This window comes from Papio anubis, chromosome X (genome assembly GCF_008728515.1).
Source record: "Papio anubis isolate 15944 chromosome X, Panubis1.0, whole genome shotgun sequence".
Classification (NCBI taxonomy): Eukaryota; Metazoa; Chordata; class Mammalia; order Primates; family Cercopithecidae; genus Papio; species Papio anubis.
In genome coordinates, this window is record NC_044996.1 from 109,253,360 (window position 1) to 109,274,545 (window position 21,186).

At 35.2% G+C, this 21,186-nt stretch overlaps 1 protein-coding gene across 3 annotated transcripts in view; it reads right to left on the bottom strand.

The window, feature by feature from the left end:
- The window catches only part of CFAP47 (cilia and flagella associated protein 47), a 446,504-nt gene that overhangs the window by 370,585 nt on the left and 54,733 nt on the right, over window positions 1-21,186 (bottom strand). For all 3 annotated transcript variants that reach the window (XM_031660417.1, XM_031660416.1, XM_031660418.1), the window contains exons 11-18: window positions 20,723-20,878; window positions 19,862-20,048; window positions 19,669-19,765; window positions 16,262-16,478; window positions 15,719-15,960; window positions 5,874-6,004; window positions 3,373-3,495; window positions 1,996-2,127 (exon numbers count right to left, since the gene is read on the bottom strand). In XM_031660417.1, coding sequence (XP_031516277.1) covers window positions 1,996-2,127; window positions 3,373-3,495; window positions 5,874-6,004; window positions 15,719-15,960; window positions 16,262-16,478; window positions 19,669-19,765; window positions 19,862-20,048; window positions 20,723-20,878 — 1,285 coding nt within the window. The remainder of the gene's footprint in view (window positions 1-1,995; window positions 2,128-3,372; window positions 3,496-5,873; window positions 6,005-15,718; window positions 15,961-16,261; window positions 16,479-19,668; window positions 19,766-19,861; window positions 20,049-20,722; window positions 20,879-21,186) is intronic.

The window sequence follows — 21,186 nt, forward strand, 5'->3', positions numbered from 1 at the left end:
TCCAACTCAAGCAAACATTTTCCTCTAATAGGTGTCACTCACACTCTGATCTCTTTCTCTCTAAATGTTGCCACCATCTGCCTTGACTTACCCATCTTATTTACATGGGACCCCTTTTCAATCACCAATCCCCATGTATTTATCAGTTTCTCACCAGTTTCTCTTGCCTGGACCTCTTCAACAGACTAATAACTCTGCATTCCATCTTTCTGGTCCCAGCTTACTGCTCTATCACCAAAGTGATCTCTAAAAAATGCAAATCTCATTGTGAAATCCCCATAGTTAAAGCTTCTACCTCTTAAAATGAAGCTTGGGTTTCTTAATGTTGATAAGGCCGTGTATGACCTAAAACTTACACGGGTCATATAAGTACATTTTTTCCCACTATCATCCATTTGGTAGTATAATCTAGTCATGTTAATCTTTAAGTTTCTTATGGCTGCATTACAGTTATCTCTCTCACACAAGCCTTAACACGTGCTAGCCTTGAATAACCTTTCCTCCTCTCCCCCTACACCCTACTACCATCCTTTTAATCTGGCTTATTCTTAACTTCAGGTATCTTTTAGATATACCTTCCCCTAGGGAGCTGTCTCTGATAATTTAAGACTGGGTTGTGTATCTCTCCTGTGTACTCCCTTAGCCTGCTACATTTCTTCATCACAATACTTATTATAGCGTATTTTAATTATTTATTGAGTTGTTGATATTCCCCACCAGATTGTAAACTCTTTGACATCAAAGACCCTGGTTATCTTGTTCATCATTGCATCCTTAACATTTACAAGAGATTGGTGCATAATGTGAATGTTGAATGAATAAATGAGTCTCATTATACTACAATATTAATAAACATAAGATTAGAAAAAAACAGCATAATCCTCTAAAATATAGTGAGAATTAAGTTTAGTAAAACCTATATTTTTGGTGGCCATTTTTTTAATTTTTCCCAGAATATTGTGTTTAAAAGTATTCTACCCAAGTCTGAGATAATATATCACAATATATAATTTATAAACATTTTCAACACATTTATTTATGAAAATAAGATATTATTCTTAAGTGATTTGTTCAAGGGTTGGGGAAATCAGTTTTTATTATATTAAGTTACCTATTATTTACTCATGTATTATTATGGTCCATTCAGGGAAAAAATGTAAGATAAAGTTAATTCATTTTGATCTGAAAACAGTGTATATATTATTTTTAATGTGAGTAAATACAAACAGTTGATCATAAGATTGACCAAGAACACGCTAGTCTTTGAGTTTTACAATTAAATTTTACACATACGGGTCTTATGTATTTTATGTATCACTTAGAGAAGTGCCTAATATCAGGGTAGTATTTTTCATTTACATAATTCCCAGAACATAAAGCAGTAAAACATCTTATGTGTGCTCTAAAATATAGATGTTAAAATCATATAGCAATTACACATAATTCACATTATTAAGACTATTTAGAATTAGCATTGCAAAATTGATTATTTTTTTCCTAATCTACCTAACTAATGCTTTGAAAAAAGCAACCCTCTTCTCTGTGGCTATCTAGGGTTCGTCAAAACTCAGAAATGACAAATATCATTGTGATTTCATAAGAAAGTGCCTCATATTGATGGAAGGTATCCATTTCAACTTAGTAGAAATTTCCATTACCAACTTCATCAAAAATATTTTCTGCAAATCCTCTCCAAGTTCTGCTATCCAATTTTTCATTAGATGATAAAGGTAAGTGGCTTTTTTTAATCTCCAAAAACTCTACTTCTTTAAAGCTAACTTAATTTCTAAAAAAATATACGTTTTGAAAATTGCTCTTTAATGTTGTAACTTTAAATACCATTCCCAATAGAAGAAAGAATTAAAACAAGTTTTCTAATAATAAACATGTGTACTCCATTTTGTAGCATTATACCTACCATTATAGATAACTTAAACAACCAACAAACCCACATAGACATATGTAAGGTGCAAAAACTCATATGTATGGACATACCTTTGCTCTTGTATCAAACTTTTCTGCCACAGTGGGTTTACAGGAGATATTGAGAGCAGTTATTCCCCCAAATGGAACTATTCCTTGCGATGGAATAATATTAATGGTAGGCAACAGATTCTGACTACAAACCTGTAATTGAAAATTTGTAGAAAAGCTACATTATTCTTTAAGAATATAGTTTCAAAGTTTTCATAGGAAAGCCTCCACACCACTACCTAGAGAGAAGATTTCCAGGCACAGGTCATAAAATGATTTTGTAGTAGTGTTTGAAAATACCAAAGGTACAAATAGTTTGGACTAAAACAAGAAATTGCAACCCTATCCAAGAAAACAGAATCTTCAGTAGTGACAACTTCCAATTCAAATAGGATGCTGAAGTTTATTATCTGGAGTGCTTTCAAGACAGCAAAATTTACAAAGATGATATTTCTGTTCGAGAAGATGACAACATTCTACATACTACTTTTGAGAGTTTGTCTTTCCCTGATCCCAAAATCTCAAAATAATGTTACTGAGGAGGTAGGATGATGAAGTAATCCATTGGTTATCTCCTTGACAGAAAGACTAATGTCTAAGATATCATTTTGATCTTCAGAAAAGTTCTAAGTAACTTACCAATTATTTATTGTATGGATTTTCATAGGGCAATTTAAACCTATTTACCATGCTTTAAGCTAGAATAATTTAAAGGGAAAATGGCCAAGAGACTTTTGGGACCAAAGGAACAAAGAGACTATGTAGGTAAGAATTAATTCTAAAGCAGCAGAGTAGAAAAGAGCATCCTCATTTTTCAGTTTTGCTAAAGACTTAATTTGGGCAGGAAAAGACACATTAATGTAAAGCTTGAATGAAAAATATCAAATGCTAACTTCTACTACTATTACTGGAAGGGGAAGCTGGTCTTACTACATTTTTCAATTAAAAAAAAAAAAATCACCACTTTGCTCCTCTTTCCATTTAAATCAGAAGCAACAACCATAAACATACTCTCCAGAATGGCCTTGATCTAGGTCCCGGGTGCTACCATAATGGCCCTGATTACAGAGTGAAATGAAAAGGAAAATCATATAACTAAATATGGAGTGTAACATTAATTAATAATGTATATTTTAAAACGTAAACATCTATTTTTTCAATAAAACCAAATAATAGAAAAAATAAAAGGGAAAAGAGAAGAAACAGAGAGGCTAAGGAAGGTAGTGAGAAAAATTGTTCTTACAAGAAATTAACAGGACAAACTAGATGAACTATACTCAGATAAATTTCATGTGAAGTATCTAAAAATTAGCAAAAGTGAAAAATAAAGTATTAACTTCATAGTATTATGACCATGTAATCTGATCCAAATAAGAAATTACCAGCATCCTATGTTACCTTGAAATAAGCATGGTTTTGTCCTACATTTTGAAGAATGGCTTTCCTCCAAGTTGTTAAACCTTGAGGGCAATTACTAAAGAGTATCCTTGGCTGCAAAAGTAATACTTTGGTGCGACCAAGCTAATAACGAGAGGAGGAAAGAAAAAATACAATTAAATTAATGGTAAATAAAATACTTTAATTGTTTTGGTCACAAAAATAAAGTATTCTAATTTTGAATATATATTAACCAAAGATATAATTACTAAAAGAAAATAAAATAAAAATTATAATACTCCTATATTCTTTATTCAGTATGTTCTAGCATGCAAAATAAATCACAAATCAGGATTATATATATTAGTTTTGATGAAAAAGTACCCACGGTATAATGATTTTATTTTCCAAAATTTCAACTAAATCTGTAATAATCTAGTTAAGATGGGGTAATAACATCATAGGAGATATTTTATTTAGATATTTTGGCTGTAATAATAATTAAATATTTAGATATTTAGAATTTAGATATTTAGATATTTTTAGGTAAAATATCTAGATACTGATGGTAATCATAAATAATGGGAATAATAATACTAATAATATTATTGTGTACCCAGTATTAACCAGATATATGATTAATTTTTACTTACATTTCCACTATGGTCTACCAGTCCAGAAAGTGCTCAGAGGGAAGCTAGACTATGCTTATGTTATCCATCTTTAAATACGCAGAGCCTATATGGGGCCTAGTACAGTGTAGGGGCTCAATAAATAAATGTTAAATGAATGAATGGATGGTACTATCACATTTTACAGTGGAAGAAACCAAAATTTAGGGTGATTAAGTACTTTGTCTAAGTCATACAATGATTACATAACATTCGCCAACTCCACGAAACATGTATAAATATATTTCAACAAACATGTAGTTTTTAATGTGTCAATCTTGTGTGGTCTCTTTACAGTTGAAAAAACTCCTAACTATGAACAAGGAAGTAAGGTCAATTCCCCGCATGGGGAATGAAGAGAAGGTAAAGAAGCTATAAAAAATACATTTTTCACTTTAAGGTATGACACAATTTTTTTCAGCTTCAGAGTGACTTTTAAAATAAAAAGTGTTACCAGATTTTGTGGAGTGCTTAAGAGAAAGGAAAATGAATGGAATATTTAAAATACACTCCCAAGCTAGGGAAGGCAAGAGGAGTAAGATAATTCTATTAAGAAAGTAGATCCAGGACTAAGAATTGTGTAGATTAATCACTGAAAGCGATCTTAGACAGCATCTACACAACTATGTACAAGGTGTTAGCATGTGCTGTGCAAAAGGAAAGAGTTGAAGGCTCACCTAAGTATGGAAAAGAAGGTGCCAAATGAAATTATTCAGGCATGCTTCTACTAGAAGTCTACTCATAGGGCTTAACATACTGATAATGAGCACTTTGCTTATCAAAAAATGGAGATCCACAGAATCACATAAGGAAAGGACTCCCCCTCCTCATCTCACACAAAGCACCTCACAGAACTAGTGCAACATAGACTGATTTTTGGAAATGTTGGTATCATCCACCTCTTTGATTTTTCAGGAAAGTAAACAATAGCCAAAGGGAAACTAGACTCCAAGTTTTCCAATTTCTCATTATGTGTTCTTGACCCTATTGTCTTCACTTATGAAATATTATTTGTTATTGTCATAGGTTTTAATATATTCTATAATTACATCTATTTGAAGAATATTATCCAGGTAATTGGAACAATGAATTTTCAAACAAAACTAACAGAAGAGTAAATAAACCAATCAGGCCTTCATAAATGAATGACAAACAAATGAATATTTTATTTAATCACTTCATGTTTCTCCACATACACATATACACGTGCATGTTATACTTCAATAGACAGTTTTTGAAAGAATAAAACTAATTTACACATAATGAAAAGCAGTAGGACCCAACTTATTTTAGGCTTAGATGAAAAACCATACTGAGTTCTGTCACTTGCCATCACTAAAATTAGTAAAAGTAGATGAATTTCTCATCTCTTGAGGCTAAAAACTCCTTCACAGCTGAAATATGTAAGAGTATCATCATGTCCTAGAAATATAGATGGGATTTAGTAAAAGAGCATTTGGCTTATTTAATATTTCTAAGAACATTGAGTGGGAAATTTGGTACACATGTAAAATCATGCTTGGTGATTGAGTCATGAAGTTAAGGCCTTCTGGACTGTACCAGAAAAAGATTAAAATTGCATATTACAGCTTTCCCTTTACTCACATTTTTAATCCGTCAAGTACATTCTCTGAAAATATTTTCTGTGACTCTTAATAAAATAATTTCATTTCAATGGCTCCCATGATGATATTACATATTTATAGAGGCTCTAACAAAAAACTAGTACTGTTGGCATGAAAGTCTTGCGTTTCAGAGTTAATTCTAGATATAGGTAACTATACACACCAGGATATACCCAACCGATTCAGAGCCCTCAAAACAAAAACCATGTTCAAGGAAAATAATTACTTGTGCAACACATTTTAGCTTCAGTGCGTTTCCTTGAAAGACATGAAGAATAAATTCTCCTTTTTCTGGAGAATTGAAGCCCAGCTGCCACGTTACTTCACATTCCAGTGAGGAGTACGCTTCAACATTGCCTAGAGAAAATACAGAGAGAAAATAAGACATTTTCCACATTTTAATTGTATTTATTTTTGTTAATATCCAAAATAAGAGTTAAGGTAAAAATGTGATTGCATTAAATAAACTATTAAAGTTAAACTCCAAAAACAGAAAAATGCTAAGTGAGATAGTATCAAATGAGTATTGACCTATAGGGTTTGATTAAAATAGAAAATACATGCCTTATTTTTCAATTTTAATAGGCAAATAAAATATATGAAAAAATATGCCAATATTTGGAAAACAATAGAAAATTTAACAATGAAACAAACACTCTATGATTAGAGATAAATTTACATATAGACAGTAGAAAATCATTTGTGATACCTAACCAAATTGCCCACACCACATGTTTCCTGACATTCTGGAATACTTGTCAGCATCATTCATTCAGCTTTCAGAAGGAAGAATTATCATTACCAGATAATTTTTTTGAAATACATACATCCCTAGAGATGTAGCTTCTGATTTAGCTATCGGTAATTAACAAATTGCTATAATTCAAATACATTGAGAACTCATGTGGTATCAGGTACATTTGGTATGAGCTGTTTTATCTGTTTAAATTCATCATTTCCTTTGGAGTAAGGAAAGTAATACTTAATGGAAACAATATCTTAGATGTTCTTCCTTCAGAAAGGGAGAAGCCCCTGAGATTCAAAGGCACAGGATACTGAATGAAAACTTTGCCTTGGGTCAGGTTGACTGTCATGGAATGGAAGTTTTCTAAATCTTAAAAACTATATAGTGCCTACCTCTCTCTTAGTTTTGCAGTGGCCATATAGGGAGATAACAACATATGTACAGGGAGTAACATAGTGTATGATGCCCGGAAAGCACCCAATATCAGATATTTTTAATACTCTTGAATGCCAACACTGTGTTAGGCACATTAATTTATAAAAAGAAGAGAGGTTATGGAAGTGCCATCAGTTTAATAAGGGTCCATAAAGATTACATTTGAATGTAAATAACAAAAAGTTCTGCTTCAGTGGGTTAAGTAGGTAAGAATTGATCTTATGCAATTAAAATCCCAAGGATAGGTATTCCAGATCTGTCTTAACAGGTTGACAATGCCTTCAAAGACCAATGAACTCCTGCTAGATTCCTATATTAACATTCTTTACCATGTGGCCTTCCTCATGTATCATATATCATGGTGGTTAAAAGAGCGCAAATTTGAATTCCCAGGCAAGATGGCTGAATAGGAACAGCTCTAGTCTGTAGCTTCCAGCGAGATCAACGGAGAAGGTGGGTGATTTCTGCATTCCCAACTGAGGTACCCGATTCATCTCATTGGGACTGGTTAGACAGTGGGTGCAGCCCACGGAGGGCAAGCCAAAGCAGGGTGGGGTGTCACCTCACTCGGGAAGCACAAGGGGTCGGAAAACTCCCTCCCCTAGCCAAGGGAAGCCATGACAGACCTTGCCGTGAGGGATGGTGCAGTCCGGCCCAGATACTACGCTTTCCCCACGGTACTCACAACCCACAGACCAGGAGATTCCCTCAGGTGCCTACGCCACCAGAGCCCTAGGTTTCAAACACAAAACTGGGTGGCCATTTGGGCAGAAACCAAGATAGCTGCAGGAGTATTTTTTGTTGTTTTTTTTTTTCATACCCCAGTGGCACCTGGAATGCCAGCGAGACAGAACAGTTTACTCCCCTGGAAAGGGGGCTGATGCCAGGGAGACAAGTGGTCTCACTCAGAGGATCCCACTCCCACAGAGCCCAGCAAGCTAAGATCCATTGACTTGAAATTCTCACTGCCAGCACAACAGTTTGAAGTCAACCTGGGATACTTGAGCTTGGTGGGGGAAGGGGCGTCTGCCATTACTGAGGCTTGAGGAGGCTGTTTTCCCCTCACAGTGTAAAATAAGCTGCCAGGAAGTTCGGACTGGGCAGAGCTCACAGCAGCACCACAAAGCTGCTGTAGCCAGACTGCCTCTTTAGATTCCTCCTCTCTGGGTAGAGCATCTCTGAAGAAAATGTAGCAGCCCCAGTCAGGGGCTTATAGATAAAATTCCCAACAACAACAACGTCTAAGCTGAGAGCCAAATCAGGAATGTGATCCCATTCACAACAGCCTCAAAAGGAATAAAACACCTGGGAATACAGTTAACCAGGGAGGTGAAAGATCTCCACAATGGGAATTACAAAACGTTAGTGAAGGAAATCAAGGATGACAAAAACAAATAGAAAAATATTCCCTGCTCATGAATTGAAAGAATCAATACTGTTCAAATGACCAAAGCAATGTCCAGATTCAAGCTATTCCTATCACACTACCACTGACATTCTTCACAGAATTAGAAGAATATTATTTTAAAATTCATATGGAACGATAAAAAGAGCCCAAATAGCCCAGACAATCCTAACCAAAAGGAACAAACGTGGGGGCATCACATTATCCAACTTCCAGTTATCCATATACTACAAGAATACAGTAATGAAAACAGCTTGGTACTGGTAGAAAAACAGACACGTAGACCAATGGAACAGACTAGAGAGTCCAGAAGTAAAGCCACACATCTATAACTTTCTGATCTTTGACAAAATTGACAAAAACAAGCAACAGGGAAAGGACTCCCTATTCAACAAATAGTGCTAGGATAACTGGCTAGCCATATGCAAACACAATGAAGTTAGACCCTTTCCTTACACAACATACAAAAATCAACTCAAGATGCCTTACAGATTAATATGTAAAGCCTAAAACTAAAAATCCTGGAAAATAATCTAATAAATAGCATTCTGGAGATAAGCCCTGGCAAAGATTTCATGATGAAGATGCCAAGAGCAATTGCAACAAAATCAAAAATTGACAAATGAGACCTAATTAAACTAAAGAGCTTCTGTACAGCAAAATTATTAACAGAGTAAAAATACAACCTACAGAATGGGAAAAAATATTTTCAAACTACGTATCTGACAAGTCTAATATTTAAAAATTGGCAAAGGATATGAACAGACATTTCTCAAAGTAAGACATTCATGCAGCCAACAAGCATATGAAAAAAAATTCTCAACATCACTGATCACTAGAGAAATGTAAATCAAAACCACAATGAGATACCATCTTACACCAGTCAGAATGGCTATTACTAAAAAGTCAAATAATAACCAATGCTGTTGAGGTTACAAAGAAAACAGAACACTTATACACTGCTGGTGGGAGTTTAAATTAGGTCAGCCACTGTGGAAACCAGTTTGGTATTTCTCCAAGAATTTAAAACAGAACTACCATTTGACCCAGCAATCCCATTATTGCGTATATAGCCAAAGGAATATAAATTATTCTACCATAATGACACATGCATGTGTCTGTCACTATTAACCATAGCAAACACACAAAATCAACCTAAATACCCATCCACACTAGACTTCATAATGAAAATGTGGTACATATATACCATGGAATACTACACAGCCACAAAAAAGAATGTGATCACGGCCTTTGCAGCAACCTTGATTGTAGCTGGAAGCCATTATCCTAAGCAAACTGATGCAGAAGCAGAAAATCAATACCACATGTTCTCATTTATAACTAGGAGCTAAACATAGAGTACACATGGACACAAAGAAGGGGAAAACAGACTTTGTGTACTACTTGAGGATGGAGGTTGGGAGGAGGGTGAGGATTGAAAACTACCTATTGGGTACTATGCTTATTACCTGAGGGTCAATTGGTACATAAAATCCATGTGACAGGCGATTTCCCAATGTAACAAACCTGCATACGTACCCCTGAACCTAAAATAAAAGTTTTTTAAAATGTATATTTTGTCTAATTGTTATACCATCACTCCAGCTTTCTTATGTTTCCTGTTTGCAAGTTTTTTATCCTCTTACTTTTATCCTGTTTCTTTGGATTTAAGCTACTGTTGTAGATTGTTTGTGGTAGATATTTCAGTTTTTGTTGTTGTTTTAATATCTAGTAGACAGTCCTTGCCTTTTTATTTGATACTTGTTTAATGCTTTCATATTTAGCACTAGAATGGATATATTTGAATTTATATCTGCTCTTTTATATTTTGTTTTATGTTTGGCTCATGTATTTTTATTCTTTATTCCACCTTTACTATGTTCTTTGGTACTAAGTGAATATTTTCCACTGACATTTTAATTTGTGTAATTATTTTCCCGTTTATGCTATTTGTAGAAATGTTACTCTTACATAACCTTACTCCCCTTTTTCTCCTTTATGTGGTACTGTTATATTTATTGTATATTTATGTTACAATCTCAACAATATATTTTGATAGCTATTTCTTTATGCAATTTTGTTTTACATAAGCTGGAAAGACAAAGAGAGCAATTATGTATGTACATATATAATCACATATATATATACACATATATATATGTTTGTGATATTAACCTTCTTATTGTCCAAATAAATAAATATAATACATGTGAAAAATACTTGGGGAAACAGTTTCAAGTACATAGGAGGAGAGTAAAGCTAAGGAAACTTTGTGTCCATAGCAAAAGAGGTTTGGGGAAGAGTTTTTTCAGATGAGAACATTGTTGCCCTAAACAAAATGAGGGTACTGTTGGGAAGAGGAACCAACATCAGATATGAATTTAGCAATGCCTGCCAAAATAAGAGAGAGATATAAACAAATAATTGTTGATGACATAACAAATGCATAATAGGAGTAGAAACAAAGGGTAAAAAAAACCTAAATTAGTCAAAAAGCTAGAGGAAACTTCATTATATGGAGGTGGCATGTGAATTGTGACATGAAGGATGATCAGGAATTCTGCAGAAAGACAGATCCTGGGGCATCTGTAAAAGTCAGGTTACAGAACAGCTTTTTCCTGTTCTTTGGGGTTTGGGGAAGATTGTGATGGGAAGTAATTTCTGCAAAGAAGATTCAGTCCTATGAATAAAGCCATCTTAGTGCGCTGAGAAGAGTTGAAAGCAGTGAAAGAATTATACATCCATGTTGACAGGTCAGCTTGAGAAGAATTTTCTCCCTCCAATGAGCACAGTTATATATTTTTTTCTTCAGGAATATTAAGAATACCAGGGGTATGCGAAAGAAACTGGATGGCTGTGAAGCAAAACAAAGCATTTCTCCCCAATATATTAAGACTGTTAAATTAAAAACACAGGAGAACACTGGGCCTCAGCCTCTGTTTGCCTGATGTTGGGATGTAAATCCTTCCTTACTGGAGATGCCACTTGCTTACTGCCCCAGAGAAGACATCAGCAGGCACCAGAGAAATCTGGGAGCAGATTTTAGGTGTACATTTAAGATATTCTAGACAAACCTTCTTCAGTTTCTTTGAACAGGTATCAAACAGTGGTTGTTGTATTATCAGCATTCCAGCTATAGGTTCTGACCAACCATCTGATACTATGCTAAGAGTGTTTAAAAAGCTCAACACCCTATACTTTTCCTTGTATTAATATTTCTCTATTCTAACTAGGGAGGAATGGGCTGGGCTTGCCTTACGGCTGCCATGGTAAAATCCACCTTCTTATATTTTTCTGCCTTTTAAAAGACTGGAACTGCATTCTCCTTTGTCTTGCTATGCTAAGATGTATTGCTCTTTGTTAAAATACTATTTAAATAAGACCTCTAAGCCACTGCCTTGAGAGATACTTTCGAACTGAGGCCTCTCCTATGTGATCAGCACAGCATGCATCAATAAATTTCTGCTGGTTTTCCTTTTGTTGTTCTGACTTTTGTTTTCAAGAGAGTATCTCAGTTAAAAATGTATGAGGATTGAGAAAATAAATTAGATTTTCTCCCCTTCAGCTGGATTGAGCAAGGCTGGGACTGGTAGAGCTGGTACTGCATATAACCAAGGAGTGAGAGAAGTGAGAAAGAGAGAGTGAATTGATCAAAAACAAGTTCATGGATTGTGTGATTCAAGGTTTTAGTAAGGATAAAGATAACAAAGACAAAAACAAAACAAGACAAGCAGAAGCATGAACAATACCCACAGAAAAAAGTCAAATTAGAAGTGAATTCTGTCTCAGAAAATATCAATCCACTCTTGGCCAGGCATGGTGGCTCATGCCTATAATCTCAGCACTTTGAGAGGACGAGACAGGCAGATCACCTGAGGTCGGGAGTTTGAGACCAGCCTGACCAACATGGAGAAACCCTGTCTCTACTAAAAAATACAAAATTAGCTGGGCGAGGTGACGCATGCCTGTAATCCCAGCTACTTGGAAGGCTGAGGCAGGAGAATCGCTTGAACACGGGAGGTGGAGGTTGTGCTGAGCTGAGATCGTACCACTGCACTCCAGCCTGGGCAACAAGAGTGAAACTTTGTCTCAAAAAAAAAAAAAAAAAAAAAAAAAAGAAAATATCAATCCACTATTATATTCCTCCCTTACAATATCCACTATCAAACACAAACACAAAACCTATCATGCTTCAGGGAAAAAGGAAAAAGACATTATAAATTTTAATTTGGAATTATTCATTTTAGTTTATAAAAATACAGAGAGAGGCATATGATTAAATGTATTGTCCATGATGCAAAACTGATATAGCACAAGAAAAACAGCTTGGTAAAAAGTCACTTTCTATTTATAAAATGGTAAAAACAATATGAAATTGAGTAATCATTCTATAAATATTCTGAGAAAAGGAACATAAGCAAAACTGTATATGCTACAAATTACACTTTTTTCAATGCTATATGAGATAGATTTGAGGATTACATCATTGTATTCTTAAAAAGAACTTAAGTACTAATGGCATTAGTTACACAAAAATTTTATTTGAAATTAAATATATTTGTGTGTTTGTACTTTGGTAATTGTTTGGTTAAAAATTGTAAGAGGTGTCATGAGCAACCAAAGAAAATAAAAGTAAATGTAAAAACCTCTCCTGTAAAAATAAGAGTTCTAAAGATCATAAGAAGCATAACTGGTGCTCCAGTTTATAATATCATAATTCCACTTCTCTTTTACAAAAATTAAATATCATCATTACATTTCCATGGCAGCCATAAGGCAAGTTCAGCCCATTCCTCCCTAGTTAGAATAGAGAAATATTAATACAAGGAGAAGTATAGGGTAGTGTGCTTTTTAAACACACTAGCACAATATCAGATGGTTGGTCAGCACCTGTAGCTGGAATGCTGATAATACAACAACTACTGTTTGATACCTGTTCAAACAAACTGAAGAAGGTTTATGTAGAATATCTTAAATGTACAGAAATATGTTCTTCTCTAATTACTCTCGCAGTATTTCAATAGATTGAGGCAGGATCCAGTATTTTCAGTATTATAATTTATAAAGAGCTCAGTCAAGTGAATCTGTGAAATATTGATGAAAGTATACCTCAGATACTTAATAAATTATGATCCAGAATGGTTTTAAATCAATCCACATTAATAAGAATATCAAATAGCTGTGTCAGTGATCTCCAGACCTAATGAAGGGACTGTCCTACTCTTCCACTTGTTAAATTTGTCAAAATCTCTATCTACACATTCACACTAAAATTAAGTGAATTTAAAACTTAAGATTGGCCGGGCGCGGTGGCTCAAGCCTGTAATCCCAGCACTTTGGGAGGCCGAGATGGGCGGATCACGAGGTCAGGAGATCGAGACCATGCTGGCTAACACGGTGAAACCCCGTCTCTACTAAAAAATACAAAAAAAAAAAATTAGCCGGGCGAGGTGGCGGGCGCCTGTAGTCCCAGCTACTCGGGAGGCTGAGGCAGGAGAATGGTGTGAACCCGGGAGGCGGAGCTTGCAGTGAGCTGAGATCCGGCCACTGCACTCCAGCCTGGGCGACAGAGCGAGACTCCGTCTCAAAAAATAAATAAATAAATAAATAAATAAATAAATAAAACTTAAGATTGTTTTTATAACACTCTCTGTTACAAGCACTTTCAGAGTTATGTAAAATACTGATTTGGAAATGACTGATACTCACAAGAAAATATGTTTAAGGCAAGATTTCTACACACCAGGACTCGTCTGAAATATGAAGTACAGTCTATTTCTATTTAGACCCTAAATAATTACTATTGCTAAATTAGACTTAAAGAGGGAGCGAGGGGAAGGGGAAGGGAAATAGAAAGGGAAGAAAGGAGGGAGGAAAGATGGAAGGAAGCAGGGAGTAAAGGTTTACTAATGAGGATGAATGGAAAGGTACAGAATAGGTTATTACTCTGAGGACCATTTCAGGAAAAAAATTCCAAACAGATTTAGAAAATTTTTATAATACAATGGCTATCCATTTATTCGGCCCCTACTCTTTGCCAGGCATTAGAGAAGTTTCCCAAACATTTAATCTTTGAGATGTATTCATCTCTCCGTTTTACAGATGAGGAAACTTGTATTCATAGAGTACTTTGCTTAAGTTAAAATAGCTAGTGAGCAGCTAAGATTATCCAAAGTCTGTTTTACTTTCCATTCATGCAAAATTGGACTTTGGCTGTTATAAAGCACCAAATGAGTCACTATAGATACAAAGATCCAGCCTTTTCATCTAGCTGCAAAGGCATGACATGTACATAAAACAAAGATATCGTATTGATCATTCAACTTCTAAATTGCAATCTTATTTCCTAAATGATAGCTTGTGCCATCATGAGGTCCTCACAGCACATCACAAGGATGTTTGCCAAATCTGACAGGCTACTAAATAAGTCACAGTTTAGCAGTTACGAGTGTTCATGTTATAGCAGGTGTACCATGTGGAATTGACTCCAGGGAATGGCGGAAGCAAGGTGAAGAGGATGGTTCATAAACACAGGGCACATCAAAAATGGTATATCTGAGACTGTCTTCTATTAATTAAAAATCATCTCATTTAGTTTTAAGTTCTTAATTTTATTAATTGGATTTTATGAGTTGTATTAAATATTGACTGTAAGTAGTTTCTAGATCTTTCTAAAAGAATTCATACTCTAGAAAAATATGTCATTCTGAATCATAGATTATCATCATGATCTAACTAAAACTAAACAAAATTTATTTTGTCCATAGGCATCTGTGATGATCAATTTTATTTGTCAACTGTTCCAGGCTGTAGGGCTCAGTTATTTGGTTAAACTCTAGTCCAGATGTTGTTGTGAAAGTGTGTTTTTTTTTTTAATGTAATTAACACTTAAATCAGTAGGCTTTTTGAAACAGTTAATTGACAAAGACTATATACATTCAAGGTATACAACATAATGATTTGATATGCATATATAATATAATAATTATCACAATCAGTTAATTAACACACAGATTACCTTTCATAATGTGGGTGGGTCTCATCCAGTTATTTGAAAGCCTTAACAGAAAAGACTGATGTCCCAGGAGGAATAATAAATTCTGCCTCCAGAATGCCTTTGGACTCAAGACTCCACCATCAACTCTTCCCTGTATCTCCAGTCTACCACCCTGCCCTGCAAATTTCAAACTTGCCAGCTCACACAACCACACAACCTGTGAGCCAGAACCAGTTCCTTAAAATGTCTCTTTCTCTCTCTCTCTCTCTCTCTCTCTCCCTGTTGGTCTGTTTCTCTGGAGAACCCTAATAAGGGTTCCATATTTCCAAATCATATTATGTCTGTAAAAATAAATACCCCTGATGACAGTATCTGATTTACTTCTGTACTCTTGGTACCAGTACACAGTACACACTCGATAAATACTACCAGAATACATGAATACATGAAAAAATAAATGTCTGAATCAAACAAACAATAAACCATTACCTTTAGCTGGACAAATAGAAAATGCTATCCCTCTTCCTGTGTTTACGGGTTGCCATTGAAACTGAGCACGACAATTCTGATGATTATACAATCTAACTGTCTCCCGAAAACATGTTTTCATAAAGAAGCCTCGTGGTCTTAATACTAGCTCATTAGAAGATAGCTCAAGTGTTACTAGCCGGACAACTGCCATCACTAGGATGTGTCCACTGGGTACCTTGTTCACTGTAAAGGTGAAAGACCTGTAATACAGCAAAAGCATCCAAATTTAACTGATAATAGCTATCTGTGATTATAGAATTCAGCTACATGTAAAATGCACATAGCATTGATTAACATCCACAATTCTTAGCATGTAATACTTTATGAAAGATAATTAGATTGTTACTAAACTATCGATCTATATATCTAAAAATTGATGCACATATAGCTTCTATGTTTGGAGAACAAATATATACAATACAATTATTCAGGCAAATAAATACATATTCTACAAAAGTACACTTTGATTCTAACAAACAGAAATTCAAAAATAACTCCTACTTCCAAAATTTTCCAACGGTGGGAGATTCAAATACCACTGAAATATAAGTACTAGATGTAGGTGGAATCACATGTGAAAATTGGTTGGTCTTCTGAAGTTCTTCTAAATTAGTATCTAACTGGAGCAAAACATGCATAGGTAGCATATTAATAACATGAAGTAGACGAGTATTTGGAGAGTTCACACAAATATTACCGAAGTTAAGAACAGAAGGCCCTGAAAAAAATGAAAAGTATTTTAAGTTTAAAGATGGCAAATGAGTTCCCTTACTTTTTAAGCTTTCAAAATATATTTTGATCAATCAATTTGTATAAAAATGAAATTTTAAAAAATACAATAATATCAGAAATTATTAAATAAGCATTTTTTTTCTAGATGACCATAATTAAATGTTTGGACATTATTGGCTATAATTCAATATAAATATATTCTAATTATATGGAAAATTATATGACTAAATAAGAACCATTCACTATAACTTATCTTAGCACCTTAATTTGCAACACGTCAACACCTCCTCTATTCCCACTAGTGCAAGTATTTTGTTTACTTATCTATAATTTACGGAAACTGGTAAATTTCCCATGACCCATTGCTTAAGTTTTCCCCTTAAAATGCTCAGGATTTTATATCAAAGCAATTTTAATAATTTTAAGCTTTGCCCTGCCTTTAACAGCTTACTTTAGTTAAACCTGGCATATAGTAAACTGAACATACTTAAAGTATAGAATTTCATTAGTGTTCGTATACGTATACACCTGTGAAACAATCACTACGATAAAGAGTGAACATTCACCACTCCAAACATTTTGTGGCCCTTTACATTCCTTCTCTCCCACCATTCTCCATGTTTTATATGCTGAATTCCCCCTAGAGAGAGAATCAGCCCATGCACACCAATCAATCATCCTTTGTCCACATCTTCCTCATGGTCACCTTAACTGTGGTTAGAATGAAATGAGAACTCCCACTTCAGATCATTATAGCCACTACTTCTTTAATCATAATTGTCCTTCAATCAGTTGGTGAAAACAGACCTAGAAGGGTATACTGTATAGCACTTCTGCAAGGTTAAAAAGGAGTTTTCACTTGTTCTCCTAACTCACAGTCAGCCCAGATGCCTCATGTCTTTACCTCACACAGGTATATGTCTCTGCTCAAATATACTTCTCAGAGATGTTAACCACCTGGTAAAAGAGACTCTCCGTGAAAACATTCTATTATTCTCGATCTACTTAACCTGCTTTACGTTTCTTCACACCTTGTATACCAATGATGTATTATATAAGGATGGGTTTATTATCTTCCTCCCACCCCACCCAAATGTAATCTCTATGAGAGCAGGGGCTCAGTCTGTTTTCTTCATTGCTGTATCTCCAGAACCCAGAACTGTGTCTAGTATATGGTGGTCATTCAATTAACACTTATAAAATGACTGAATGGATAAACGAATTACAATTAGACTTTAAGCATTTTCTAATGCAGCATACTCATCTTATGGATGAAGTGTTTTCACTAAAACTTTCTAAACACTTATTATGTGTAAGGCACTCGGTTCACACAATTATACTATTGGGTAGGCAATATTATCACTTCCCATTTCACAAATGAAGAAACCAAGACCCGTAGAGGTAAACCCTAATGTCACTGCACTAGTAGGTTGCAGAACCAAACCCAGTTTGGTCTCATTACAGAGCCTTCCTACTCTATAGCACACACGGTGTTCCTGAAGCATACAAACACAATTCTAGAGGGAACTAAGCTAAGAATCCAAGTTGCAGGCATATCTACATTATGCTACAGATAAACACATACACAGAAAATTTTCTATAATAAGAAAGCAAATATTTGAATAAAAAATTGGGCAAATAGGCCGGGCGCGGTGGCTCATGCCTGTAATACCAGCACTTTGGGAGACCAAAGCAGGCAGATTACAAGGTCAGGAGATCGAGACCATCCTGGCTAACACAGTGAAACCCCGTCTCTACTAAAAATACAAAAAATTAGCCAGGTGTGGTGGCGGGCGCCTGTAGTCCCAGCTACTCGGGAGGTTGAGGCAGGAGAATGGCGTGAACCCGGGAGGCAGAGCTTGCAGTGAGCTGAGATCACACCACTGCACTCCAGCCTGGGTGACAGAGCAAGACTCCGTTTCAATAAATAAATAAATAAATAAATGGGCAAAGAATTTAAAAGACATTTCTCCAAAGACTATATACGACATACATAGACATTTGTCTAAGTAAGTACATGAAAATACATTCAACATCTTATTCATTTAGGGAAATGAATATCAAATCCACAATGAGATAACATTTCATACTCACTAGTAGATCTATAATCAAAAAGACAGAAAATAATAGTGTTAGTGAGAATGTTGAAGAAATTGTGACCCTTATACATTGCTGATAGGATTACAACTTTGTGCAATCACTTTGGAAAACATTTTAGAGGGTTTTTTTTTTTTTTAAGTTAGATATAAATTTATTGTACAACCCAGAAATTCCACTCCTAGAAATCAGATAATTTTATGTGAATGTTCATAGCAGCATTATTGATCACAGCCTCAAACTGAAAACAACTCAATGTCCATCAACTGGGGAACTGATAAACAAAATGTGGTATACTCATAAAACAGGGTGCTGTTTCAATAGAAAAAGGACAAAAATATTCGTACTACCACATGGGTGAACCTCAAAAACATTATGCTAAGTGTAACAAGCAATATATGAAAGACTAAATATTGCATAATTCCATTTATTTTCAGAATAGGCAACTGTATAGAGATAGAAAGTTGATTAATGGTTGTCTGAGGCAAGGGGTAGAAATAGTAACTGATCGGGGCATGGTGGCTCACACCTGTCAACCCAGTATTTTGGGAGGCCAAGGCTGGTGGGTCACTTTAGGTCAGGAGTTCGAGACCAGCCTGGCCAACATGGTGAAACCACATCACAACTAAAAATACAAAAAATTAGCTGGATGTGGTGGTGCTGCACCTGTAATCCTAGCTACTCGAGAGACTGAGTCAGGAGAATCACTTGAACCTGGGAGGTGGAGGTTGTAATGAACTGAGATCATGCCACTGTATTATAGCCTGAGCAACAGAGTGAGACTCTGTCTCAAAAAAAAAAAGAAAGAAAGAAAGAAAGAGAGAGTAACTGCATATGGGCATGACAGTGATGGCAGCATTCTAAAATGAAATTGCGAAGGTGGTTATATAACTTTAAATTTACTAAAGTTCATTCTCATTCTCTCAGTCATACTTAATGAATATGACTACTCTGAGGACTTCTTATATTTCCAAAGGTGATACTTGCATACTTTAAATTTTATGAAATATAAATAATACTTTAAGAAATCTTTTTTTATAAAAAACTAAAGGCTATAGTAGGTTTTTGTGTATTCTCACCAACAATTACTTGATGAATTTGCTTTGGTGTCAAAATGAAGCTGCAATCACGTTTTTCCTGCGGTGTGGATGGTTCTGATTTAAGTCTCTTGTGAACCTGTAAAAAATCATATTTTTCCAGAATTATTCATTATTAGCAAAAGCTATTTTAAGAAATCTCATGGAATAACCAAATGTAAAATATTACACATGCCTTTCTTCTCAGGGACTCTTCCTCCTGGGATGCTATACTCCTAGTGGTTAACAGTCTATTAGCTCTGATTGAATTCGCTGCTGAAGACAGCTCCTTTTCTATTTCCGCTTCTGAGAGAGAGGGTGACTTTAGACCTGATCCTGGCTCTAAGCCTATGTCTGTATCATCATATGAATACATGTGCTCCCTATAAAATTAATAAGAAGAATAATCAGTAATTGAGGTCAAGTCATTCAGAAAATGCATCTGTCAATTCAAGCATTTCCCATAGTGGATACTGCTGCTGCCTCACTCATATCCACTTAACCAGACTGGTGCACTAATCCACATAAAATTGTCCTCTGCTGAGGAGACTCCCTTCTCAAACACCTCATCGAGGAAATTATGCTCATGCCTGCCACACCCAAGGACAGTCAATGACTGATATGGAACACAAAAGACAAGCCCCTTTGGCTCAAGCCAGCAACAACTATGTAGTAACATTTAGTCTCAAGAGACCCTGAGTGTCAACTTTACTTGAAACACATCTTTCCTCAGCTCTCACGCTTTCCCTATTCTGCTTCCCTCATTCTGTACAGGTTTCTCCTGAGAGCACACACTCCATAAATCATAGGCACTGGAATCCCTGTCTCAAGATCTGCTTCTGGGGAAACCCATCTAAGACAATTCCAAGTCAAAAGGTAACAAAAGAAATAATTGTAGTTAAAGCAGCTCAGTGTTTTGCTTTTATCATGTATCGAAATGTAGTTTACAACATCTAAAAGAAAAAAGAAACCAAAGAGTAAAAAAAAAAAAAAAAAAAAATTCCGACTCTGTAGACACCATGATCTGTTGCATATTTTTTGAGGAACTGAACATTACCTCTTTGCTTGTTTCTTCTGCAAGCGCACACTTCTTAAATATTTAAGATACAATGCATAATACTTTTCATGTAATTTATTTCGCTGTCTTTCAAGTGCAGTATATGCATAATCAGGATTCACATCATCAAATCTTGGAATTTTTGTGAAAATTGGCCTGCAATATAAGCAAGTCATGTTAATATTTTTATATATGCATTTGTTCAATCAGTATTTATTGACAGCCTCCTAGCCAATTTCCACATGAGGTTTTGGGTGTGGAATGGCGAATAGGACAGATTCTAGTCCTTCCCCTCATATGCTATTCTATATCAAGACATGATTGCATGTAGAACTAGAGCGAAGCCTATTTTTTCTTAATCTACTCAAAAACCAATCCATTGTAAGGTCACTGGGATGTAATGGTGCCTATTCTAAACCCATCTTTGAAGAAGTAGTCAGAAAGGCAATTTGGACAGTGCTAGA